Source organism: Apus apus, chromosome 6, assembly GCF_020740795.1.
Source record: "Apus apus isolate bApuApu2 chromosome 6, bApuApu2.pri.cur, whole genome shotgun sequence".
Lineage (NCBI taxonomy): Eukaryota > Metazoa > Chordata > Aves > Apodiformes > Apodidae > Apus > Apus apus.
The window spans coordinates 25,502,376-25,524,022 of NC_067287.1; the positions used below are offsets into that span (position 1 = coordinate 25,502,376).

The window sequence follows — 21,647 nt, forward strand, 5'->3', positions numbered from 1 at the left end:
ATCAGCCACACTGAAGATCAGAGATGGCAAGGATTTACTTTCTATTTTAAAGCTACACAGTTGTTCCACAAAGTCAGCCTCAAAGTAAAACTCTACTGAGATAAATCTCAAACAACTGGGAGGCACGAACTCCAGTATCATAATTGAATTAAATAAGTGTTACTATTACAAAGCACACACCTTAATTTTTTCTTTCCTAAAGCTAAACAACACCTAAAAATGGCAATGAACAAAACAAAAAAGCTCTAATATTATGTGCCACAGAAAGTACTCCTTTTCAACACAAAGTCAGAATTTCAGGGTTAGATATACTTTTGCTCAGTTGGAATTAGGCTATTAAGCACAGGCAATATGAGGAAGAGCTATGTGTGGGAAGGAGAGGGGGAGGCTTGTGTTACTTAATTCTGTTAGTTCAGTGAGTGGAACTCCCATTGACAGCTGTGGGAATAAGTAAGATATGGCCCATGGCATTTCAGCTTAGCAATCAATTGAGATTGCAGTCACAGTAACTAATATATTGATCTTCTTGGCATAGTAGCATGTTTTTTGTCAAGAACAATTTTTTCAAAATTCAAGGAATGATAATTTCTCGCTCTCTTTTCATTTAATCATGATTTTAAATATAGTAATTGACTAATCAGAATTTTATTTCTTTTCCCTTAGGAATATATCAGATGTACTATGGAGAAGAAGAAAGAAAAGAAAATGAAAAATGAAAAAAATATTAGATAAAGGCTATGGGGAAAAAAAAAATCCGTTAGTGTTGATCAGTCATGCAGCTTAAGAGACAGTGAAAGATTTCCAGAGGAGGCATTGAGAAGGAGGTATTAGCTCTTTACAGTTTAGTGAATTAAACAAGTTAATAATCAACCTTTTAAAAGTGAATTGATCAAATTTCTATTCTAGGTCTAGAACACAGAAAGCAAAGAATTCGTACTCCAATTCAGATTATTATCAATTATTTCTGTTCTAGTATCTCACTGTTTTCCTTGAATGAGTATGAATCAATATATTCAGTCAATATTTACATACCCTATAGTCTACTACATTTCTACTAACATCCACTAAAAGATTATCTAGACGTCCACTCGGGACAGACAAATTGCAAAAGTGATTGAGATTCATTGTTAGTACATAAATGTCTTTCTAAAGGAAATTATCAATTTATCAACATATTTTATTCTTAAACTTTAGCACATTCTCAGAAGTATTGCCCTCATATTAAGAACTACCACTTAAATATGGCAGGCTCTGGATAAAACAGTGTTTAAGACACCAGATAAATAATGGAGTAAGGACCACTGTTACCAGAAGCATTCACCTGTTGATATGAATTGCCTATTCATAAACACAGATGTACATGCCAAAGGCCATCAACAATCTTAATATTCAGGTTAGGATATTAATAATTAAAAATATTTTTAAGGGGTATAACTGTGAGCTAATATACTTTCCTTTTTTAAATTTAATTCAATTGCTTTAATGTGGTATTCTGGCAGATCTATAGGGCAGGGACTATAGGGCATGACTCATAAATAAATTAACAGTAATAACTTTGAGACAGAAATATCCAGTACCTTTGGAAAAGGAATGCATACTATCCATTAAATATCCTAATGGAACTGAAGAGCTTGTCAGAATTTAACAGATTTTCAGTGATTTTGAAAGTGTATTTTTAATAAAACTTTGACGCTGTTGTAATCTTCTCTCTCAGAAAAAAACCCACAGCTTAGTACAAAAGATTGTAAAGGCTTGTTTTAAGCTTTTATAAGGATGGAAGATACTGAATTAATCTCAACACAATAAGCTTTTTTCTGAAGAGCAGCTTTTGCATCTGCCAATTCTCTTAATGGATGAACTGAAAAATTTTCTTCAAATGGTACATTTGTTGCTACAAAGGAACCTCAGGGAAAGTACTTTTGGCCATTTGTTGCTTATGGAGGACAGCAATAAAAAAATGCTACTTCCAATCTCTTCTCAACTACATCATCTCAGAGAGGAATCATATAGACCATATTTTTCATCTAGCAAATAATTATGAAATAGGGCATCCCATTCCACTTGTTTTTAACTTGAGTCATTAGGTGGGTTATTTTCTTTACTATTCCCAGATTTTTTTTCAAAAAAGCTAACTTGGAGGAGAAATATTGTCTAGAGTCTTCAAAATAAGTTCTATAACTGACTAAATGCCACACAGTTCTGTAAATTAAACACTTATTTGCCTTCATGTAGAAATTAACAAATTAATTTGTCTTTTCAGGTAGAAAAATTAGGAATGTAGGCTTTAAAAAAAATTTAATTAATGTCTATGTATCTCTGATATTAGAGAAATTAACTTTCTCAACCCTTGTACCTTCAAAGAGATTTGCTGGCATGACCATCTCTGCTGGTTATCCTGAATAGATAATGGTATCAGAATTAGCACAATTTCTTCCATAACTAGTTGTACAGTCAGAGACCCTACGTGATTCACCAGCTCAGCTAGATGTTGTATGCTATGGGTCAGAATCAAATGCAAAGGATCCTGAAACGTCAAGCAACAGAGTCCTGCTGTGAGATGATTTTGAGATACTAATTACTAGCCTAAGATGGAGCAGCTGCTATGGACCCACGTTCTGTTGCAGTACTGAAAAAACTTGAAAACACCAGGGAACAGCCTTCTGCAGCTTGCAAACATAACCAAAACGGCATAGTGAACACTGCCCAAGAACAGGCTGCGCTGACCGTTCCTCACCTCAGGATCCCCTGGAAATGGAAACATTTCAGTTGGTTGCTGGGCTGTTGCTAAGCTCCACTCATACTTCCACAACACACAGCTCTGCAAGCACCAGCATCTAGTCAAGCATTTGCTCCTTTCTTCTTCCTTAGACTTCATGAGATAAAGACACACATGTGCATGACATGATCACAGTTTAAACTATTTACCTTTGTCCACAATTTGAAGACATGTTTCTTCCTGCTTTAATTCCAGAAACCACAGAAACATTTGGTGCATTGCTGGAGTAGCGCACTGGAAGATGAGCATGGTCCAAGGTGTTCATTACAACAGCAGTCACAAAGTTTGTGTTTAATGACTTCCTTTTTAGCTCACATTATACAAGTTAGAATGTGTGGTTTTTTTCAAGTATGAGCTTTTTCTCAGGAAGGACTGTATTTACCATTATGTCATTGAAATAACTTCACTATTTACAGAGCCATCATGCAAATGTATATTTTTGACACCACTTATCTTTAATGAGACTTCCTTTCACTTCATGAATGTAGAAAGAACCTGTATTTGTTATTTTTTCATGTTGAATCAAAGATACTCAAAGCAATTCCCAGTTACATATAACAGATCTACTTCATACATAACCGAAACATAGTCTCATCTTAATCAAAATTTCTCAATACATTACAGACTTTTTAAAGGGCATTAAACATGTCAAAACAGACTAAAAACCATGTATGGAATTGAAAATGCCTAGATTTGTAACATATTAAGGCATTTGAAAATGTAATAAAATATTCTTATTTTATCCAGAACAAGAAGTTTAAATGTTTTATTTGGCTTTGGAATACATATGTATTTTTTTAATCTTGTAATTTCCATCTAGATTTTATTTGACTTACTTTCTTCTCAGTTAGCATGAATAAAGAGCTGTGTTTACTAGGAACGGAACAGCTGTCATGACTGAAATATCAGGCTGTATTTATTTCCTGTTTGACTCTAAATATCCTTCTTCCACTACTTCGAGCCAAGTGGCAGGTACTAATGGAGAAAATTTTGTTGCAAGATTTGTCAGAATTATTTATAACACCTACTAAGTTTGAACTTCCACAGAGATGTTCTGCTGAGGGGCTGGAACTGTGAGAGTTTCACTTATTACCTTCAGGTAACAGTGTACCTCTGCTTTAGCCACCAAAGCACTAGATCTCTTTCAAGGAAGTGTTTAATGCAGCTTAGAATTATTCAGCACTGCGAGATGCAGCAGTCCTAAAAAGAGCTTGTTAAAAAAGCTTATTAATTGACATGGAGCCACAGATAATTAAGCCCATAGGAAAGCAGCACTTAAGTATGTCTGATTTATCTGCCTTGTGACTTTACATCAGTTCAGAACTTTTCATATGGGATACTGACATTCATTGCCCAAAACCAATTCTTCATTATTTTGGGACGTTATCCCTACTACATATTCCTTTTTTAAAGGAATCTACTCTCAGAACTCCATAAATAAAACCTGTTGGGATATTTCTCTGCCTGTTCCCCAACCCAACTGTATAGATTTAGAAAGAGCATGTATGGCAATGAGCATGTGTACATAGTCTTATGCAATCTTATTCTCAGATAAAAGGCTATGGTATAGAGAAACAGAGCGGCAGACAACAGGAAAGTAACAGGACTTCAGAAAAATACTTCATACTCTGCTAAAGGACTTGAATTCTACAGCCCTTTTCCACCTGATTGTTGCACTATAAATAAAGAGTCAAGGTGCTGTCAGCCTACACAGTTGCATGTACTTCTACATGCACACAACTTTACAGAATGACACAGCCTTTCCAATCAACTCGAAGTAACAATATACAGGGAAAAAAGGGGTATCTCCTACTCCAAAAAATTTGAGATAACAGCTGAAAAAAGCTCAGGCTTATTCAGATAAAAGTGGTTTTGCTAGACTAATGCCTAAGATTTAATTTTTAAGACATATATATGGTGCCCTTGAGCTGTGGGACAGGCCAGACTCCTCCTTGATTGAACATGCTCTGTGAGATACCTCATACTTGGATCTCTATTGATCTCAGCTTTGATTTTGTTTTTCTTTGTCTCTGTGCCAGTGAAGGTCCTCCTGCAATAGGTGTGAGACAATTATTTTATGCTCTTTAATAGAATGTACACTGTCAAAGAAAGATAAGATACAGGGATGCTCCTAACCAACTCTTCATTAGTTCCTATTCCTATCTTGACTGTAGCGATATTTTAGAAGGCTTTGTCCCAGCTGATATTGAAGTCTGTTTCTCAGAAAGGTGGGAAAGAAGGGAACATCACAGAAATCATTCAGTTTTAGGTGCCTGGTTGAAACTGAGGTATTCCTCTGCTTGGATATGTAAGCAATGTATCAGTAAATTCATCAGGACAAAACCTAGGGCTCAAGCATGGGCTTAAAATAGAAAGCATGGGTATTCTCATGTGAGTTGCAGAAACTGTGCTGAACCTTTGGTCCTAAGCCTGCAATACTTTGTACCTTGTGGAACCAGGCATCATTAAATTTTCTATCTTATAAGCCAAATCTCAAGAACTATTATATCCTATAAAGCATGCAACTTCCTTCTGGGACTTAGTTAATAAAAGTAATCTGTACTGAGATGGTTTTCTCACTGCTTTACTCGGTGCTCTTTTTGCAATTACTTCTTTGCATACAGCAATTCAAATGCAAGAAACTTACTAAAGTAATTTGAAGTTTGTGATGCATGAAAGTGCATGTTGAAGCTTAGGAATGGGCCATTCTTCTTATGATCTAAACTAGTATTTCTAATCTACTAATGAGTTCAGTTAACTCAGTTCCAGACTCCCAGCAGAGGCAGCTCTGTGCAGGACAAAGAACCTGGATTCTTTGGTGGGAGTGAGAACAAATGTAACCTCACAAGCTAATTCCAGCCTCCATTGCCATCTGACTCAATACACTGCTCCTGTTCCTTAACAATTAGCTTTCCAGAAGCTGGAGAGACCTTCTTTGTGTGTTTATCCTTCAATATTTTATTGCAGATTTAGACTACAGAATACTGGTCATACTTTGAAAATTTTATTATCTTTGCAGTTAGCCATGCAAAACAATTGACTCTGGAAGTACTGGTGAAGACTACAATTTCTCTCTGCCACACAATAAATACCTTAATTTACAAATTCTTATTAATGAGGAAATGTCAAAATTTAAAACAGCGCTATTAATAATATTTCCCAACTAAGAAGCTGAGGTTCAGCTGGTACTTTTAGCATAATTTTAACACCGATAGTACCAGGTTCAAGAAATGCATCACAGAGTTTGAATTTCATGGAGTCTGCATTAGTCCAAGCAAGAGAAATTAAAAGAAAAAATCAAAAACTATAAACCAAAATTAAGATTAGGGGGTATAAAATGCAAACCACTAAAAGAGAATGAAAGTTGAAAAGCAAGTTTCATTAAAGTAATTTCATTTTTAACTAATACTTATATATTGAGTGACAGAGGCAAGAAAATTTGATTTATATGTCTATATACACATACTTCAGAAATATAACTATAGGTGTGGAACGATATACATAAACCATATACTTAATATATATTTATATATGGAATGCTAGCAAAATTTGGTAGGTTTACAAATTCTGAGGTTGCACTGGAGAGCAGTAGTATTCAATAAATTAGAGCAAAACAAGATATCTGTACAGTGAAAAATCAGATTATTCTGCAAAATACTAGATGCAATAAATAAGATTAACATTGTTGTGCATCAAGCTAGGGAAGTGCAAAAGCTTTATTTGTATATTGAAGTAGAATATTTGAAAATAAATAGTAACCATTATGAGGTCATAATACCCTAGGATTATGAAAATAACCTGAGAACTATGAAAATCTTCCAAACCACTACAAAATTATATTTCTTTTCATTCTGGCAGTTCAATGATCCTTTTGTCAAGTCCTATGAAGGTAATTAACTTATTTAAAGATTTACTTACATTAAAAATAATGCACCTGTTGCTGCCAAAGACCATGTATTGTCAAGTGCACCAGTTTTCTTGTGTATGAAATGTCTGTTACACATCTTGATGCTCCCATACAGAGCTAGAAAGACTCAAATCCTCATTTACACAGAGGCTGCCTCAGTTTACATATGAAGTAAACCTCACATAATTTTCATTGTCTTGGAGCTACTGCTCAGAAAGAGTTATGAATACTATAACCATTTACTCACAATGTTTAGGAGGTGGATGGAAGTAATAATCTGTGGTTTATACCCCTGTTTGCAAGGATCGCAGCTGTGATTATTAACGCTAAACACATGCTTAAGCTCTGATCACTGGTGGTGATGTGGTATCCCATAATACAAGGGAAAGAGAACTGCAACCTTTCAAATCTTCTTGAGCACATAAGATGTATCAACAAGATTTATGTTTAGAACAATTGCTGAGAAATGAAATTTCATGGCTTTTATTGTGGTAATATGAGCCCAGAGAGGAAGTCTGATGATCATTTCTTTTATCTGTCTCCCTAAGGGAACGAATCCCCCTGTATGAATTCAATTACAAACATGACTATAAACTAATTTAAATCCACAAATCAACCCTTGATTCAATGTAAAATATGCTTGATTAACTGAAGTCAGCCAGCAAAACTGATATAAATATATCCACAGTGGCATATTAACTACCAATATTTTAAAATATTTAATTTTAATTCACAAGTCCCCTGGAAGTCACACAAATTGTTTGCCTAAGTCTGCTCAGTTAACTTTAATTTAACTGAATCTGTAAACATCTTCATAAAATGTGAGGCCTTTTGATGTCACTGGGGTCCCTCGAGTAGTGTATTTAACTTGGAATCACTAGCAGCACTTTAGAAAGTGTCCCTAAGAACTTTAGGGCTTTGCTGCTGGAAGGCTGCTTAGGAAAGTCTTCCCTGTTACAAAAGTGTCAGCTTTTTACAGAAGCAGACGTGCATCCACTTTAAGAGCAGGACACCAGTACAAGTTATCCTGCTGACCTAGTCTGTAATATCTTTTTTAAATGGACCACTGGTACTAGATTCATTTGCTATTGTTTTCACTCTTCTGTTTTCAAACAGGTAAGCTTTCTAGTGCCCAACAGTAGATGTTCCAGATTCCCAACTGACAAGGTTTGAAGTGTGAATCATCAAAGGAAAACAAACAGGAGAAAGTCAGAGCAGAACTTCAAGCACTGTACTAAACGTGTAGATTTACAAGGGGTTGGGGATGACACAGAAAGAGAGTTAGGTCCATGTAATAATCAGTATGATGGCAGACTTCTTAAATGTAGTATTGAACCAAGTCATACACTGCATGCTTCAGCAGTATTGAAGAAGTTTTGGCAGACATCTTTACAAGATCATTCTGCTTAGAAATAACTTAAGGAGGACAGCACATAGAAAAGAAAGCTGTAAGTTAGCTAATTGACTTCAATATAATAGATATCTTAAAATTATTTCAAGAAGCCCAGTACGTAGAACTTCTAATTTAATTGGAGTCAACCCCCATTAAAGATGATTGCCAGTAATACTGTCAGTAACAATAATTATAAACAAAGCATCAAAGATTACAAAAATAAAATTACAGCTTTTAATGAATTTATGTATTTACAGGCCAGATTACAACATTCTGACTCATCTTCATGAGCGTTTTATTCCAAAACAACCCATTTTTTCAGTTACACAGTCCTCAGGATGATTATTGGTATGAGGCTTGTGAGGGAAAGATAATCCATCCTTCAGAAAATTCTTACGACTTTATTCTGTGGACATTTGACAAGTGAGGGACATGAGAACAAGGCAAATTCTCCCAATGACAGTTATATCTGATTTGGAATCTTAGTTGCTTTAACCTCATCATCAAAAGACCTGAGAGCCCCATACAATTCTTCTGATGTGCAGAGACCTTCAGTTTACATCAGTTACAATTGCATGCAAAGACTGAATTTCTAAAATGAGATCCCCAACATTCTTTGCCTTTTGTTTTTTTCCTCAAACTTACCTGGTTTCATCAATATACACTGCCTCCAGCACAGATGCTGCATATTCGATATTCTTTTTTAAATCCACCACATTAATGTCACCCTTCTCCAGCTGCTTTACCAAGCATCTTAATCTGTGAAAAAGAAAATAAAAATTTCACTGTGCTGCTTATATCAAATTTTAGTGACTGCACTTTCTATTTGAAATATTTGATCCAACACAATAGCCAAAGTAGAAGCAAGAGAATATCACTGCCTTTCTTGTTTAAAAAAAAATGGTTTTAGAATGCACATAACAACCAGTAGTATGTTTTTAAAGCTTGCCAAACTTGTGAGGTCTATTAAGAACAGGTATATACATTCCAGTAAATCAGAGACAACTCAGTAACTGCCATCAGAGTGATTTCATAATTATTTGTGATATTACTGTTATGCCTGAGCCTCTAAAGTTTGTTTAAATAATAAATAAAACCTTGCAAGTTGTCTTAATATAATTATTCTGTGCTTTGAAGATGGATTATAATTTTTAATATCCACTTTATACTGATTTTGATTCATTTAAATGTCTGCTTTTTATTTAGGCCTCCAGTATGTTTTTGCTGCTGAATTTCTTTCTTACCAGCATGAGCTAATGTGGAGCTCCATTGTTCTATGTTTACAGAAAATTCATCATTATAGTAGACAAAAGAAGGTGCCTATGGCATTAGAAAAATCCAAATATTTTCCCAAGCGTGCTTTTACTTTTAGTTTTGAGAACATTCTTTTACATTACAAACATGCATACATCCAAAGGGGATTTTGTAATGTATCAACTCATGCCTCTGTAGCAATACACTTATACAGATAAACTACTTGAATACCAGATTTTTCCTAAACTCTGATGAGAAAAACACTTCTGACACTGCTCAACTTAAGCATACAGTGTAGTCACAGAACTGGAGTCAAATTAAACCCTTATCAGTAACTGTGTAGAGCTGTAACTAAATGGATGCTTAAAGAAGTATGGGTATTCTTCATATTTGTGCTACATCTCTGAGTTGACATAGTTTACAGTTTTGTGTCACGTAAGATAAAGATCTCTGTAATTAAAGATACATCATTATTTTAACATAACTCATTAAATCATCTCTTTAGGTGTATGAAATGTGAAAATAACCTGTAAAACAAGAACTTTGTTAGAAAATTGATGGAAACCAAGTCATCACTAAGCTGACCTTACTTTCAGAATAAAATCATACTTATGATGTGAAAGAGCATATATGAAAAGATACAGTATGTTATATAAATATATTATATATACTATATGTTGTTTTCTTAGGGTAATACAATCTTTTATTGGACCTAATTTAAATAACCGATTTTTTTTTAAATGCAGTAATATTAAAAACTAATCTGTCATAAACTTGGAAAGTACTGTTCCATCATAAAACCACTTTCATGGTTTTTCTTTATATTTGGCCTAAGTATAGTTATGTCCAAGGCTGCACGGGTAATTTTAGCAAATGGACTTTTAAGACCAGCCTTCTTAGTTCTCCAAAGCCTTAATTCAACTCCAGTTAGCACAGAACAAAACAAATAAGGCTCTTAGCAACCATATTTATTTGGCATTTTACACAGTGCATTGCATATCAATGGCATGGAAAATTTAGTCTTTAAAAAACATCTCAGAGAACTGAAGTTGGGTGGATGAAATACTATGGCAGTGCATAGTTGACTGCATAGCTGGCAGTCAACTCATTTAACTTGCCCTGTAGTTATAGTTCATATTCTAGGAGGCAGAACAAAAGAACAGACCAGACAGTTTGGAAAAGCTCCTCAGGCAAAGTTAAAGTGATTCTGAAGAGGTTACAGAATCACAAATGGACAAAATCTGTATAATTCAATGATGACCAGTGACCTTGTCATCTCATGCATCTACAATTTATGGACATGTCCTCAAGAGTGTCTGCAGCTGACCCAAAGCAGATCTATCTTAGAAACACAGGGTAAAGTCAGTAGGAAGGGACCTCCACCTCATCCAAGTTGTCGATCAAAGTACAGCAAACATCAAAGTTAAGTTTGACTTCAAAGTTAGATCAAATTTCTCAAGAGTCATTTCCACTTGAGCTTCAAATGCATGGAGAGTTTAAAAACCCTCTGAGCAATGAATACCTAACCGGAATGTCCTTTGTGGCAACTTGTACCAAGTGGCCCACACCTTTGCTGTACACTTCCAAGAAAATCTGGTTCTAGCTGTGGTACATCTTCCTACTAGGAAGCTGGACACAGGAAAAAAAATCCTTCCATAGAGTTGCTTATGACATACTTGTCAGGTGATAATCATGAGGTCTAGCCCAGAAGTTCAAAAAATTGACTTACAGCACAGCAAGATTAGTGGGTTTTAACAGTACATGAATTATGTGAAATACTCAGCATACTATGCATTAAAGTGCAATAGCCACAGTTTGTGCTCACACTTCAGTAATTTCAGTAATTTTAATAAAGAATAAATATGTCAATTTATAAGAAAAAACAATAAGTGTTAAATACTCGTAACCCAGAGTTCTGCAAGACAAAGAAAACTGTAAAAAGAACAAGGAAAAGTAACAAAACCCAATTATTACTCCAGCTGCATCGGGCAGGATTTTTTATTTGTTTGTATTCTTTTAAGTGTGATAAATGGAAAACAATCATAGTACATCAGAAAGCATTAAATGTTACTTAAAACTGGAGCTAATTGTATTACCCTGCCTGTGAACTGTACTACTAAAAAATAATAGCAACAAGAAAAAAAATGGAGGGGCTATTTTGTGAAATAGAAAAGTGGGCTGTTTCATCTGGTTTGAGGTGTAAAGAAAATTGTATGCTGGCTTAATATGACACAACAGGAAAGAAAGAGATTTATGGAGAAAAATAAACTTTTTTTTTTTTTCTCTCTCAGGACAACTGAAAACGGCAGCCCCAGTTGGTAAGGGAAAAAGAGACATCTGCAATTAATAAAGGGAGTGGGTGGAGAATCATCTTCTGTAATTTTGGGTAAACACCATTAACTGTGCTGTGGTATTAAATGCTTTTATGGACAATCCAAAAGCACTCTGCTCCCACCTGTCTCCAATAGTGTCATCTCGGGGGTTACCAGGAGCGCTGCTTCCCCAGTCCTCACTTCCCCAGGCAGCTGATGCCGCTGGCCAACTACACTTTGGGGCTCACCCAGCAACACATGCAAACCAGAAGAAAAGAAGCCTTTTACTAGGAGTCAAAGCAGCATGCTAATGATTAACAGTTGTTCCTTCCTTCCTCGTTAAAATTCTCCCATGTTTGCATTAAAGTTTCAGGGGTTGTACCAAATTAACTGGGGACAGATTTTAGGTTATTTGAGAAGGCTTCATATGACAATTTCAGTGACTACTGGAAAATAAACAAAGCAAACTAACCAAACAAACAAACGAAAAAAGGGAAGATAAGGAATCAGTGATTAAAAAAGACTTTTTGCAATGTTATCATGAGAAAATGTTTTCTTCTATGGAATCAAGAAAAGTTCAACAAGAAAAATAAATTTGAAAATACTGAAAAATTTTCATACATGCAGATTTAAAAGACAACAAAGAAAGGTGCCAGGGCAGGAATTACTTGTTCATATTTACATACTTACATACTTACAGATTGTAAAGGCAGAGAGAGTTGAGAGAGAGGGGCAGATGAGTTGGGCAATTTCAATTTCAGATTTTAAAGACTCCCTCTTAATTTTCCAAGGGAAAATGAATTATCAGCGATTGCTGAGAATAAATGAGAATTAAAGGTTCAGCTTAACAGTCTTCAAGAACCGGAAGAGGGTAATTCAGCCTGAAGTTAACTTCTGAACCGGAGGAAAAAAAAAACATGTCTGCTTTCCCAAAGATTGCCTTTATCTGCCATCTGAGTCTTCCCATCACTGAGCGCTGCAAAAACACAGCTTTCTAGCTGATGTATCTGGACTTGACTTAAAACTGTTTTGGAAGCTTTGTACAAAAAAAGCTGGCTTTTACCACAGATCCTATTAAAGGAGGAGTGAAATAAACCGTAATAATAAAAATCAACCATGCACAAAGTCTATGTTCTTACTTTTTCAAGTAAAAAAATTATTATATATGATTTACTAAAAATCTTTTACTATGACGAAGGATATAATTCCTTTTCTGTGTTTCCTGCAAGGTAGAAGAAAAATACTGACTATGAAAAAGGAAAATCCCAGATACAGTTGCAACATTTGTAATACATGGCTATAAAGGACTATACCTGATTATACAAATGGGTGAGAGATACTGGAGAAATATCCAGAATATGATAATAAACATTCAGGAGTGATCCCTTTGAATATCCCCTCTTGTTCCCCTACTCCTACCTGCATTTACAGTGTGGCCAACTAATGTCAGTTCAACATGGCTAACCTTGACTTCAACGTTTTTTACATTTTGTCAGTCAAGGAAAGGCCAGCATATCAATGGAGGGCAAGGATTAGACTTACAGTTCTCGACTCAGACCTTGATTTGCATTTCACTTCCCTGAAATCATAAAAATTGTAGTTTCAAATGCAGTTACTTAGTATTTCTTCTGATTAGAGATGTTCTTAGTAAATTCTAATACTAAGAAATGCAAGAAAGATGTATCACATTCAGTGCTGCAAATGTGTTTTATGAAATTACTTCACAGTCACTGCTGTGTCTGAGCATATGCCCAGGAAGCCTTGTGGTTGCTAAGGGTTGCACGAATCACATTCATTTTGTGATTATTTTAAGCATACGAGTGGTACACACTGAACTGTAATTATATTGAATATGTTGATAGTTCAGCCAACATTTTGATACACCTAAACTTCAATCCCATATTGAAGAATTAAAATAGAAGTTCTGCAACTATATAACACATAGTGAAATTTACACTTTCTTAATGATAAAACTTTGCATGTTCATGGTGATAGAATTGCCTTCGCTGTTTAAAAATTGATCATGTTTATGCAAGATGAAGTGGTTTTCCTTCAGGCAGGAATTCTCTATTAGGCTCCAACTCATTTTACCTTACTCATCCTATAAATGTATTATTTAGCACTCTAATGCTGTAAAAATATTATCCTTTGGGTCTCATTTAGTAACATGTTTGAGTGTGTTTAAAGGCTTAACCGAAATTTATCAAAATTCCCAAGTTTTTTTTAGCACCTCACTGAAATTACAGAAAACCATGGAGTCTTACACCGTTTCCACCTGAAACCACAAACTGATACAAGCTCTCTAAAGCAGTTTTGATTTTTTGCATAATTTTCAACAAGCTTGATCAAACAAAATGCAAGTGTCTGAGAAGCCTTAGTGTCTTAACCTCAGAAACACTAATGGCCTACTCTTTGCAGCTCTGTAACCTTTCACTGTCATCTCCATCATCACCACCTGCTACTCTGGAGAACCATTCCAGAGGAGGAGGCTCACCTGGGATCCTGCTGCTGCTCTTCCCTGCTCTCTCTTGCCTCCCCGCATTACTCATCTTTCCCCATCCTGCACTGCTACAGTGAATGTATGTCATCAGCACTAATTCTCACATGTGAATTTCTCTTATCTTCCTTTGTGCACAAGGAAGATACATAATGAACCCTATTTCAGCTGAGCTTGAAGTGTCTTTCAAACTTTTATCTTGTTGCTGCTAATGAACCATCATCAATGCTAATTTGGCCCCACTGTTCTATTGCTTTGCAGGTTGAAGCTTAATTTAAAAAATCAAACTTTAAATTACTTACTATGTACTTATATTCTGGTGTTTTATCTGTCTTCTGTTAGATCCAACAAGTAACCAACTACTCTTTCCTTACCCTAAACTCTATGACTGTCTATTTCCATTTTCTGATATTCCTTTTTCATAATCAATCCATTAAATCAGAGACAAATGCATAATCTATACAACTGATTTGTAAAATTCAAATTATTTCAAATTTTCCTTCTGGCTTTTGCTTAATGTTTCTGTTTGAAGATGGACATTTGATCTATAAGGTTCTCCTGACTTGTGTATACATTATATAGAGTGCTAGCTAAAGCTATTTCGTCTCAAAATTGCCAAATACTTGAACAGTTTCTATGTCTTAAAGTCTTCATCATAATCCAGCTAAATTCATTATCATCAACCAGCTGGGAAATAAAATGTAAACTCATCACCTGCCAAAACCCCTGCTGGAAGATGATGGAAGACCTTCAGTATGTCTTTACACGCCCTTCCTTGAGATAACGCAATAAACACACAGAAAGGGCACATAGTCCTTACTCCCCAAAGCTGCCTAAAAAGCTTTATTTTTCCTGCAGACAGCAGCTTAGAGCACATTGTTTGAAGCAGTTGCTAAAAGGCAGAAATTAAGCCTCTAAATCTTGCAAATAAGTCCCATCAATTATAAAAATAATAATAAAAAAAATCCATAGTAGAAGAAAGCTATTTCTAAACAGGTCACTGCACACTCACATTCCAGTGTTAGCTCTACATTCCAGCAAGAAACTTCTATCCAAAGCTCTGTGCCACCGGAAATCATGAGAGGACTGCAGGCCTGGCACATCTCTCTAGCTGTGCTTCAGCTGAACACTCTTAGCCCTACACCACAGCTCACAATCAGCACAGCTGCATCTCCCACACTTGTAAGAAAGATCATTCTGCCCCAGGAATGGTCACTGAGCCATGGGAGATGTTAGAAGGCAGTTCTCTGTATGACAGGACTATTCTACAATCCCTCCCCACTTCACATGATCCAAAATGTTTTAATGATTGTGACACACTAAATAATTTGATTTTATAACATAACCTGGCATATTAAGTCTCCCTTGTCAGCAACTGGATAAATTTAATGTTCTGAAAATCATGTAATCATAGAATGGTTTGGGTTGGAAGAGAACTTAAAGATCACCTCGTTCCAACCCCCTGCCATGGACTGGGACACCTTTCACTACACCAGGTGGCTCAAAGCCCCATCCAACTTGTCCTTGAACACTTCCAGGGAGGGGTACTCTACAACTTCCCTGGTCAACCTGTGCCAGTGTCTCATCAGCCTTATGGTGAAGAATTACTTCCTAATATCTAATCTAAATCTAGCCTCTTTCATCTTAAAACTGTTACCCCTCATCCTACTGCTACGTGCCCTTGTAAAAAGTCTCTCCCCATCTTCCCTGTAGCTCCTCCAGTTACTGGAAGGCTACTATGAGATCTCCCCAGAGCCTTTTCTTCTTCAGGCTGAACAACCCCATCTCTCTCAGGCTGTCTTCATAGGAGAGGTGCTCCAGCCCTCCGATCATCTTCGTGGTCCTCCTACGGACTCGCTCCAACTGTTCCATTGTCTTTTACCTCTTGTGTTCCCTCTGTTGCCTAGTACAGTTTGCTTGAAACTCATGGATGAGATAGTATCTTCCCATGCAGTGGTATCTTTTCAACTCATCAACTATCACCAAATGACAAGGGTTTGGAATTGAATCTCTAATTACTGGTTCTTTTATTCTGTCTCTCCTCTCATTCACCCTGAAGTCTTTGGTATACCTATCCTGAGTATCTCCTTCATTCCTTGGGACCAGAAAAACAGAGTTGAAGAATGTTGATATTTAACCTTTGAAAACAGCATACAAAAAGGTAGAAAGTTCCTTTAGAAACATTAAGAACAAGATATCAGATAAAAAGTCAACTGATGTTCTTTATTTAATAGTGCATTAACCAGAACTGGTAACTTTGTACTGAAAATCTTTTCTAGGCTACTACTTAGTAAATATGTTAGTGTAACAGTGAAGACTTTTGAAAGCCTTTTTTGGTGAAATTTCTGCAATTGTTAGGGACAGAAGATTAGTAACTGTTCAGCACTAAAAATAACATCATTGTGCAATGATTGAAGAATGTTAATTTATGACATGGCAAGTATCCTTTTCTCTATTTGATAAAGGCACTTATGAGCAAACAACGCATGAGATTTCCTTCATTAACATCAAAATAATGACATTTTTTTCTGTGATTTCTCTGTGCAATCAAACTATGTTAAATACCATATATAATTCATGTTTTGGTTTCCTGAAGACAGAAATTAGAACCAGGACACAATTTCCTTGCTGTACACCAGAGATCAACATACATAAATGTAGCCAAACCTTCAGAGCTAAAAGTTCTAGCAACTTTTAAATTTGTTTCATTCATAGTTACAGACTTTTTGAGACATCAAGCCGTAGAATCTGCATCCTGGTAAGTAATCTGGGCCTTCTACGCTTATTTAAAAAATATTTTAAATTATTTCTGATTTGTTGACATGAAATACAGTACCATTTGGTAGGTTAGTATGCCATCGTCCTTTTCTCTCAGCATACATACAACCTAAGACCAATATTATATTAAGTCAACACAGGTTACAGAAGTACCTGCATCAAAACATATTACAGAAGAATAGGGGGTTTTAAATGCCAGTCCCTCATTTTGAGTCTAAGAGCATGGTCAGACATTGTGCCACAGTTATCTCTCTGTGCCCCGTTTCTATCCACTTTTTTTCCAGAAATCTTTGCCTCTTGGTATCTAACAGCACAAGTGCATGTGTAACAATATGTCTTCAAACTGATACTACCAAAACAGTCTGAATCACCTTCAAGATATTTTACAGTAGGGAGATTTCTACTGAACTCTTTCCACAGAACAAAATTAGGAGTCATGCGTATCTGCAGTTATGCCATCAGATGAACCAGGGCAGTTGGTTCAGCTGGCCCAACAGCTCAACATAACAACCAGCATAACAACCAAGATAATCCTGCTTCAGTTCCAACTTGTAATCTGGCTAAGAAGCCCTACTTTCCTATTTACAATTAAACACTTGAAGTACCAGAATAAAATACATTATCACATCTTCTAGATGGGATGACAGAGACAATTTATCTGGAATTTTGTTTTTAGTGTATTATGCATTCTGAGAAGCAACATACAGATCTCTTTTTGTTGTGACAAAACTGTGAAATGTAAAAGAAACAAATATTTGCATTATGAACTATTATAGACTGTTTAATAAATTATTAAAATAATTTAAGTTACCTTAGGTTGCCTAAAACATTGTAGGAAAAATACCACCATCTTAATTCAGATGTCTTTTTTACTGAATAATTAACACCTTCAACAAATCTATTTTCACTACAAGTATATTTCATTCAAAAGATGGAGCAAGACATAAATGCTATATCACAACAGCTGTAGCAATTACAGCACAATTTTTCTGAAAAATCATTACCATCTCAGTGGTTCTAAAGAAAGGATAAGGTATACATAATGTAAATGACAATGTAAAAATATCAATAGGGCTTTTATTTAAAATTGTGATACTGAAATTAAAAAGAAGAAAAAATAAACATTAGGAGATGCTGGAATCCAGCATGTTATGTGTGAATTCAACTTCTGGCATTTGGAATTGCTAAAAATAAATGTTCTGCTGAAGAATTACCAAATCAAAGTACTTCAAGGTAGGTCTTGGTAATGAGAAGTAGAACATTAGAAAAGCTTAAACATACTTGAGAGCTTTATAAATGCTTAAAAGAGGAAGGAACCAATTGGGTGAACTTTTCCCCTATATACTTTCAGAATGATGATAAATAGGATTAAATGTAACACGACCATTCTTATTTACACATGTGAGCTTGATCTAGGATTTGCCTTCATGAGAAACTAAGTTTGAATTAAGCTCAGGTAAGAAAATGAAATTCACTATCTGTCCTTGAACAGCTCCATCTTTGAATATTTCAGGATGAGTAAAATCAAACAGAAACAAGTCTCTGGAGCTCATTAAGAAGAATATTTCAAAAAAAAAGCTATTCTTGAAAAATACAACATCAAAACCATTATCTAGCAATCTCTCTCTATATATATGTATATATATAGAGAGAGAATATATCCCACATGCATATTGGCTTGATTCTGGAAACAGTTGTGACAGGAATTGTAGGAAACTAAATAAAAAAAAACATTTGTAGTCAATGCCTAGTATATAGCTGCCATTTTTCTCAGCCTGCAAAGTGCCTGGCAACACAACATACAGGGTTCAGGCTTTGTAGGTTTGGGAAGTTAAACTGGATTAGCGGCCATTCCTTAGTTGCTGATGTTCCTTTGCCTTAATTCATGCTGCCCATAAGTTTCCCTTATTCTTTCCACATTTAAGAAAAACAGACTAAATAGACTGCAAAAGCACTAAGCAAAAAGCAGCAAACTGCAGCCTTGCTCTAATCTAGAGGACACCGTCACGGGACAGGCCAGTATCCTCATCACAGAACTGCCCAGATTTTTCTCCACTGCACCCAGTAATTTGTTCTTATACATCCCACAAAGTGCTTTAGAGTTCATCTGTCCTGATACAACATACTAGCCTCAAATGCTGTTCACATCGTCTTGCCTGGTTTGAAAACATGCTACTAAACCAACCTGATTATCAGCCTTTTCACTGAAAAGTGACAATATTTTCATAGCTTCCAATTTGTTGATGTTCCAGGTCTGAAGAGGAACGTCCATCAGAAGGTGTAGTCCAGAAACTATCACCAAGAGTGTTACTTTTGTCTTGTTTTGTTTAAACTCAGAAAATTTAGCAAACATAGACTGTAATTCACCTCCAATATATTATTTTAATCTTTTGTTGCTCATCATATAGGCAGCTGACTGTAACTTGTCTGTTTATATAATATAAACTTTACATATTATAAGACTAGAATGAAAATTCAGAACTTAGTGCCCCAAATGATCATGACAATATTCAGAGAATATTTGTTAGAAGAATAGCATTAAAATTATACTTGTTCATGAAAAAAAAAAAAAAAGCAGCATACACGTTACTTAACATCGTAACACAAAAGATATCTCTCAGCCCAAAAGGAGCACAGCAGATTTTTCAGAATATCATGTTTCCTACAGAAGTGATGCATTTCCCTCTTCATTTTAGAAACAACGTTCTTTAATTAATTATCACTCAATTCTAAGGAGCTACACCATTGTACAACCAGCCCTGCTAACTAGAGCATTAGAACCAGCACCCTTTCCTAAGGCAAAATACAGAGACTGTGCCTCATAAAGCACCTGTTGTGCTCTCATGGCAGAAAAACACTAAAATGATTCTCAGGCTTTCTGCCCAATATAATTATCATCTTCCTTTAGTTGCTAAGTGAGACACTGTTCCATTAGTTTCTTTAAAAAGTCCTATATGGATTTCAAAATGAGCCACATTAACTAAATTCATCCAGCTATAATTAATTACTCGTTAAATTCCTTAAAAATGTTCTGTTTATTATCTTCATAAATACTATACCAGAAGAGCTTTCAACTGGAAAATTACTGGGCTTCTAGGCAAGCAATGGTTTATAAGAAACTTTCAAAACCAGCTTTTGATAAAATTCTGTTCTTAATGTCTGTGCCTTTCTAGGACTCAGAAAATAAAATCTGAATACTTCAAGGAGATAACAGTACAACAATCCTAAATGTACTCCTCTAGGGATATGAAATCTAACCTGAAAAGTTCAGCTCTCTTATGGTCACGACTAAAATAATTGCTAAACTGTGCTTCATTTTTCATATCTCTACTGAATGAATCACTATCCCCCACTCTCTGCAAAGCCTTGACATTCATTTAAAGTAAAAACCTGGCTACATTTTAATTTCAAAATAGAAAACAATTAAATTCTTGATTCATTGTTTTATGATGGTTTGTGTACATACTTACTAAGGATTTAGGAAAAGCTTGTGTGCATAAAACAATCAAAATAGATGGTAAAACGGTTAGAAAGTGTACCTACATACTGTGATTTGCCTGTCATATTCTCAGACAATACATTGTTTTGCTTTCCATTGCTTTTCAGATTCTCCTTTTGCAGCATACCTCTTATTGAAATTAATCTTCAATTTCTAAATCAAATCATTCACTTTATTCTAAAATAACATTACTCAAGAGAAGTAAGCCAGTCGTTTGCCCACAAAAAGCAGCCAGTTCCGTACAATGCCATCCAGGCATTGACTACAAAGGGAGTTCCTATCTCAATAAAGACTGTAGAGAAATACTAGAGCAGATATTTACATAAAGTCCTGAGCATATAATGCAGGACATTCTTGAACAGGTAAAAGTGAAAGAAAAGAAATGCAATACTGATTAACAGTTCTGGTGAATGTGGTTTTGATTGTGATCACTGGGATAAAAGGTCTCTAATATTTTATTGCCATTACAGATTGAGAATAGTCACATTAGAGTGCAATTCCACTCTGGAAAGCTACTGTGGAAATGACAGCAAATCAGATGGATACCACCTTTTTGGGTGGCCACCTCCCTTTCCTGGGTCAGCAAATGACAGTAATTGTTGAAGAATGTCTATGTGCTTATATGGCTTGAAAACTGAGGTTAGATTTTCTGGCTGGCTATTTGCTGTGCAGTGCCCAGTAATACTATATTTGACCATACTAGGAAGTGAGTCCTCTAAAATATTTTATATCTATCTCAGCTCATTATTTCTGTGGGTTTGGGGGGTTTTGTAATGCCATATTTTATGATTATTGATGACTAGAAATTCAATTGAAAGGAATATTAAAGAAACTTGGACTCTAAGTGATTTTCAAGTTGATTCAGGATTCAAGGATGTAATTCTGAAAGATGTGTGAGAGATTTGTGTTAACATTGGCCAGAGATTTCCATGTCATACACAGACTAAGAAAGAGAGAGAAAAAAGTCAATGACACACTTAAAAAAAAAAAATTATGGAAGAGCAAAAGGATTGCAAAACATTCTACCGGAAGGTAAATACATAGCTGGAAACTTCGCTCCAGCTTATTAAAAAATGTTTATTGCCACAGTTGCTGGAGGTATTTCCATATATAAATGAGTTAAATACACACTGAAGTGGAAAATGTGCACTCGCCATGAGACTGGGGGATCAAATCAAGCAACAAAGAGGTCTAAATCTAGTTTTTTAACATTTAAGGCAAATGCAACAGT

At 35.4% G+C, this 21,647-nt stretch overlaps 1 protein-coding gene across 12 annotated transcripts in view; it reads right to left on the minus strand.

The window, feature by feature from the left end:
* Positions 1 to 21,647, minus strand: part of PDE1A (phosphodiesterase 1A) — a 228,638-nt gene that overhangs the window by 64,952 nt on the left and 142,039 nt on the right. For 10 of the 12 annotated variants that reach the window (XR_007889836.1, XR_007889835.1, XM_051622889.1 and 7 more), the window contains one exon: positions 8,722 to 8,835. Coding sequence is in view for 8 of the 12 variants with exons in the window: in XM_051622889.1 (XP_051478849.1) it covers positions 8,722 to 8,835 (114 nt within the window). In the remaining 4 variants the exon portion in view is untranslated. Of the gene's footprint in view, positions 1 to 2,612; positions 2,649 to 8,721; positions 8,836 to 11,785; positions 11,887 to 21,647 lie in introns of those variants that run through there. The other 2 variants (XM_051622897.1, XM_051622898.1) reach the window with 2 other exon arrangements.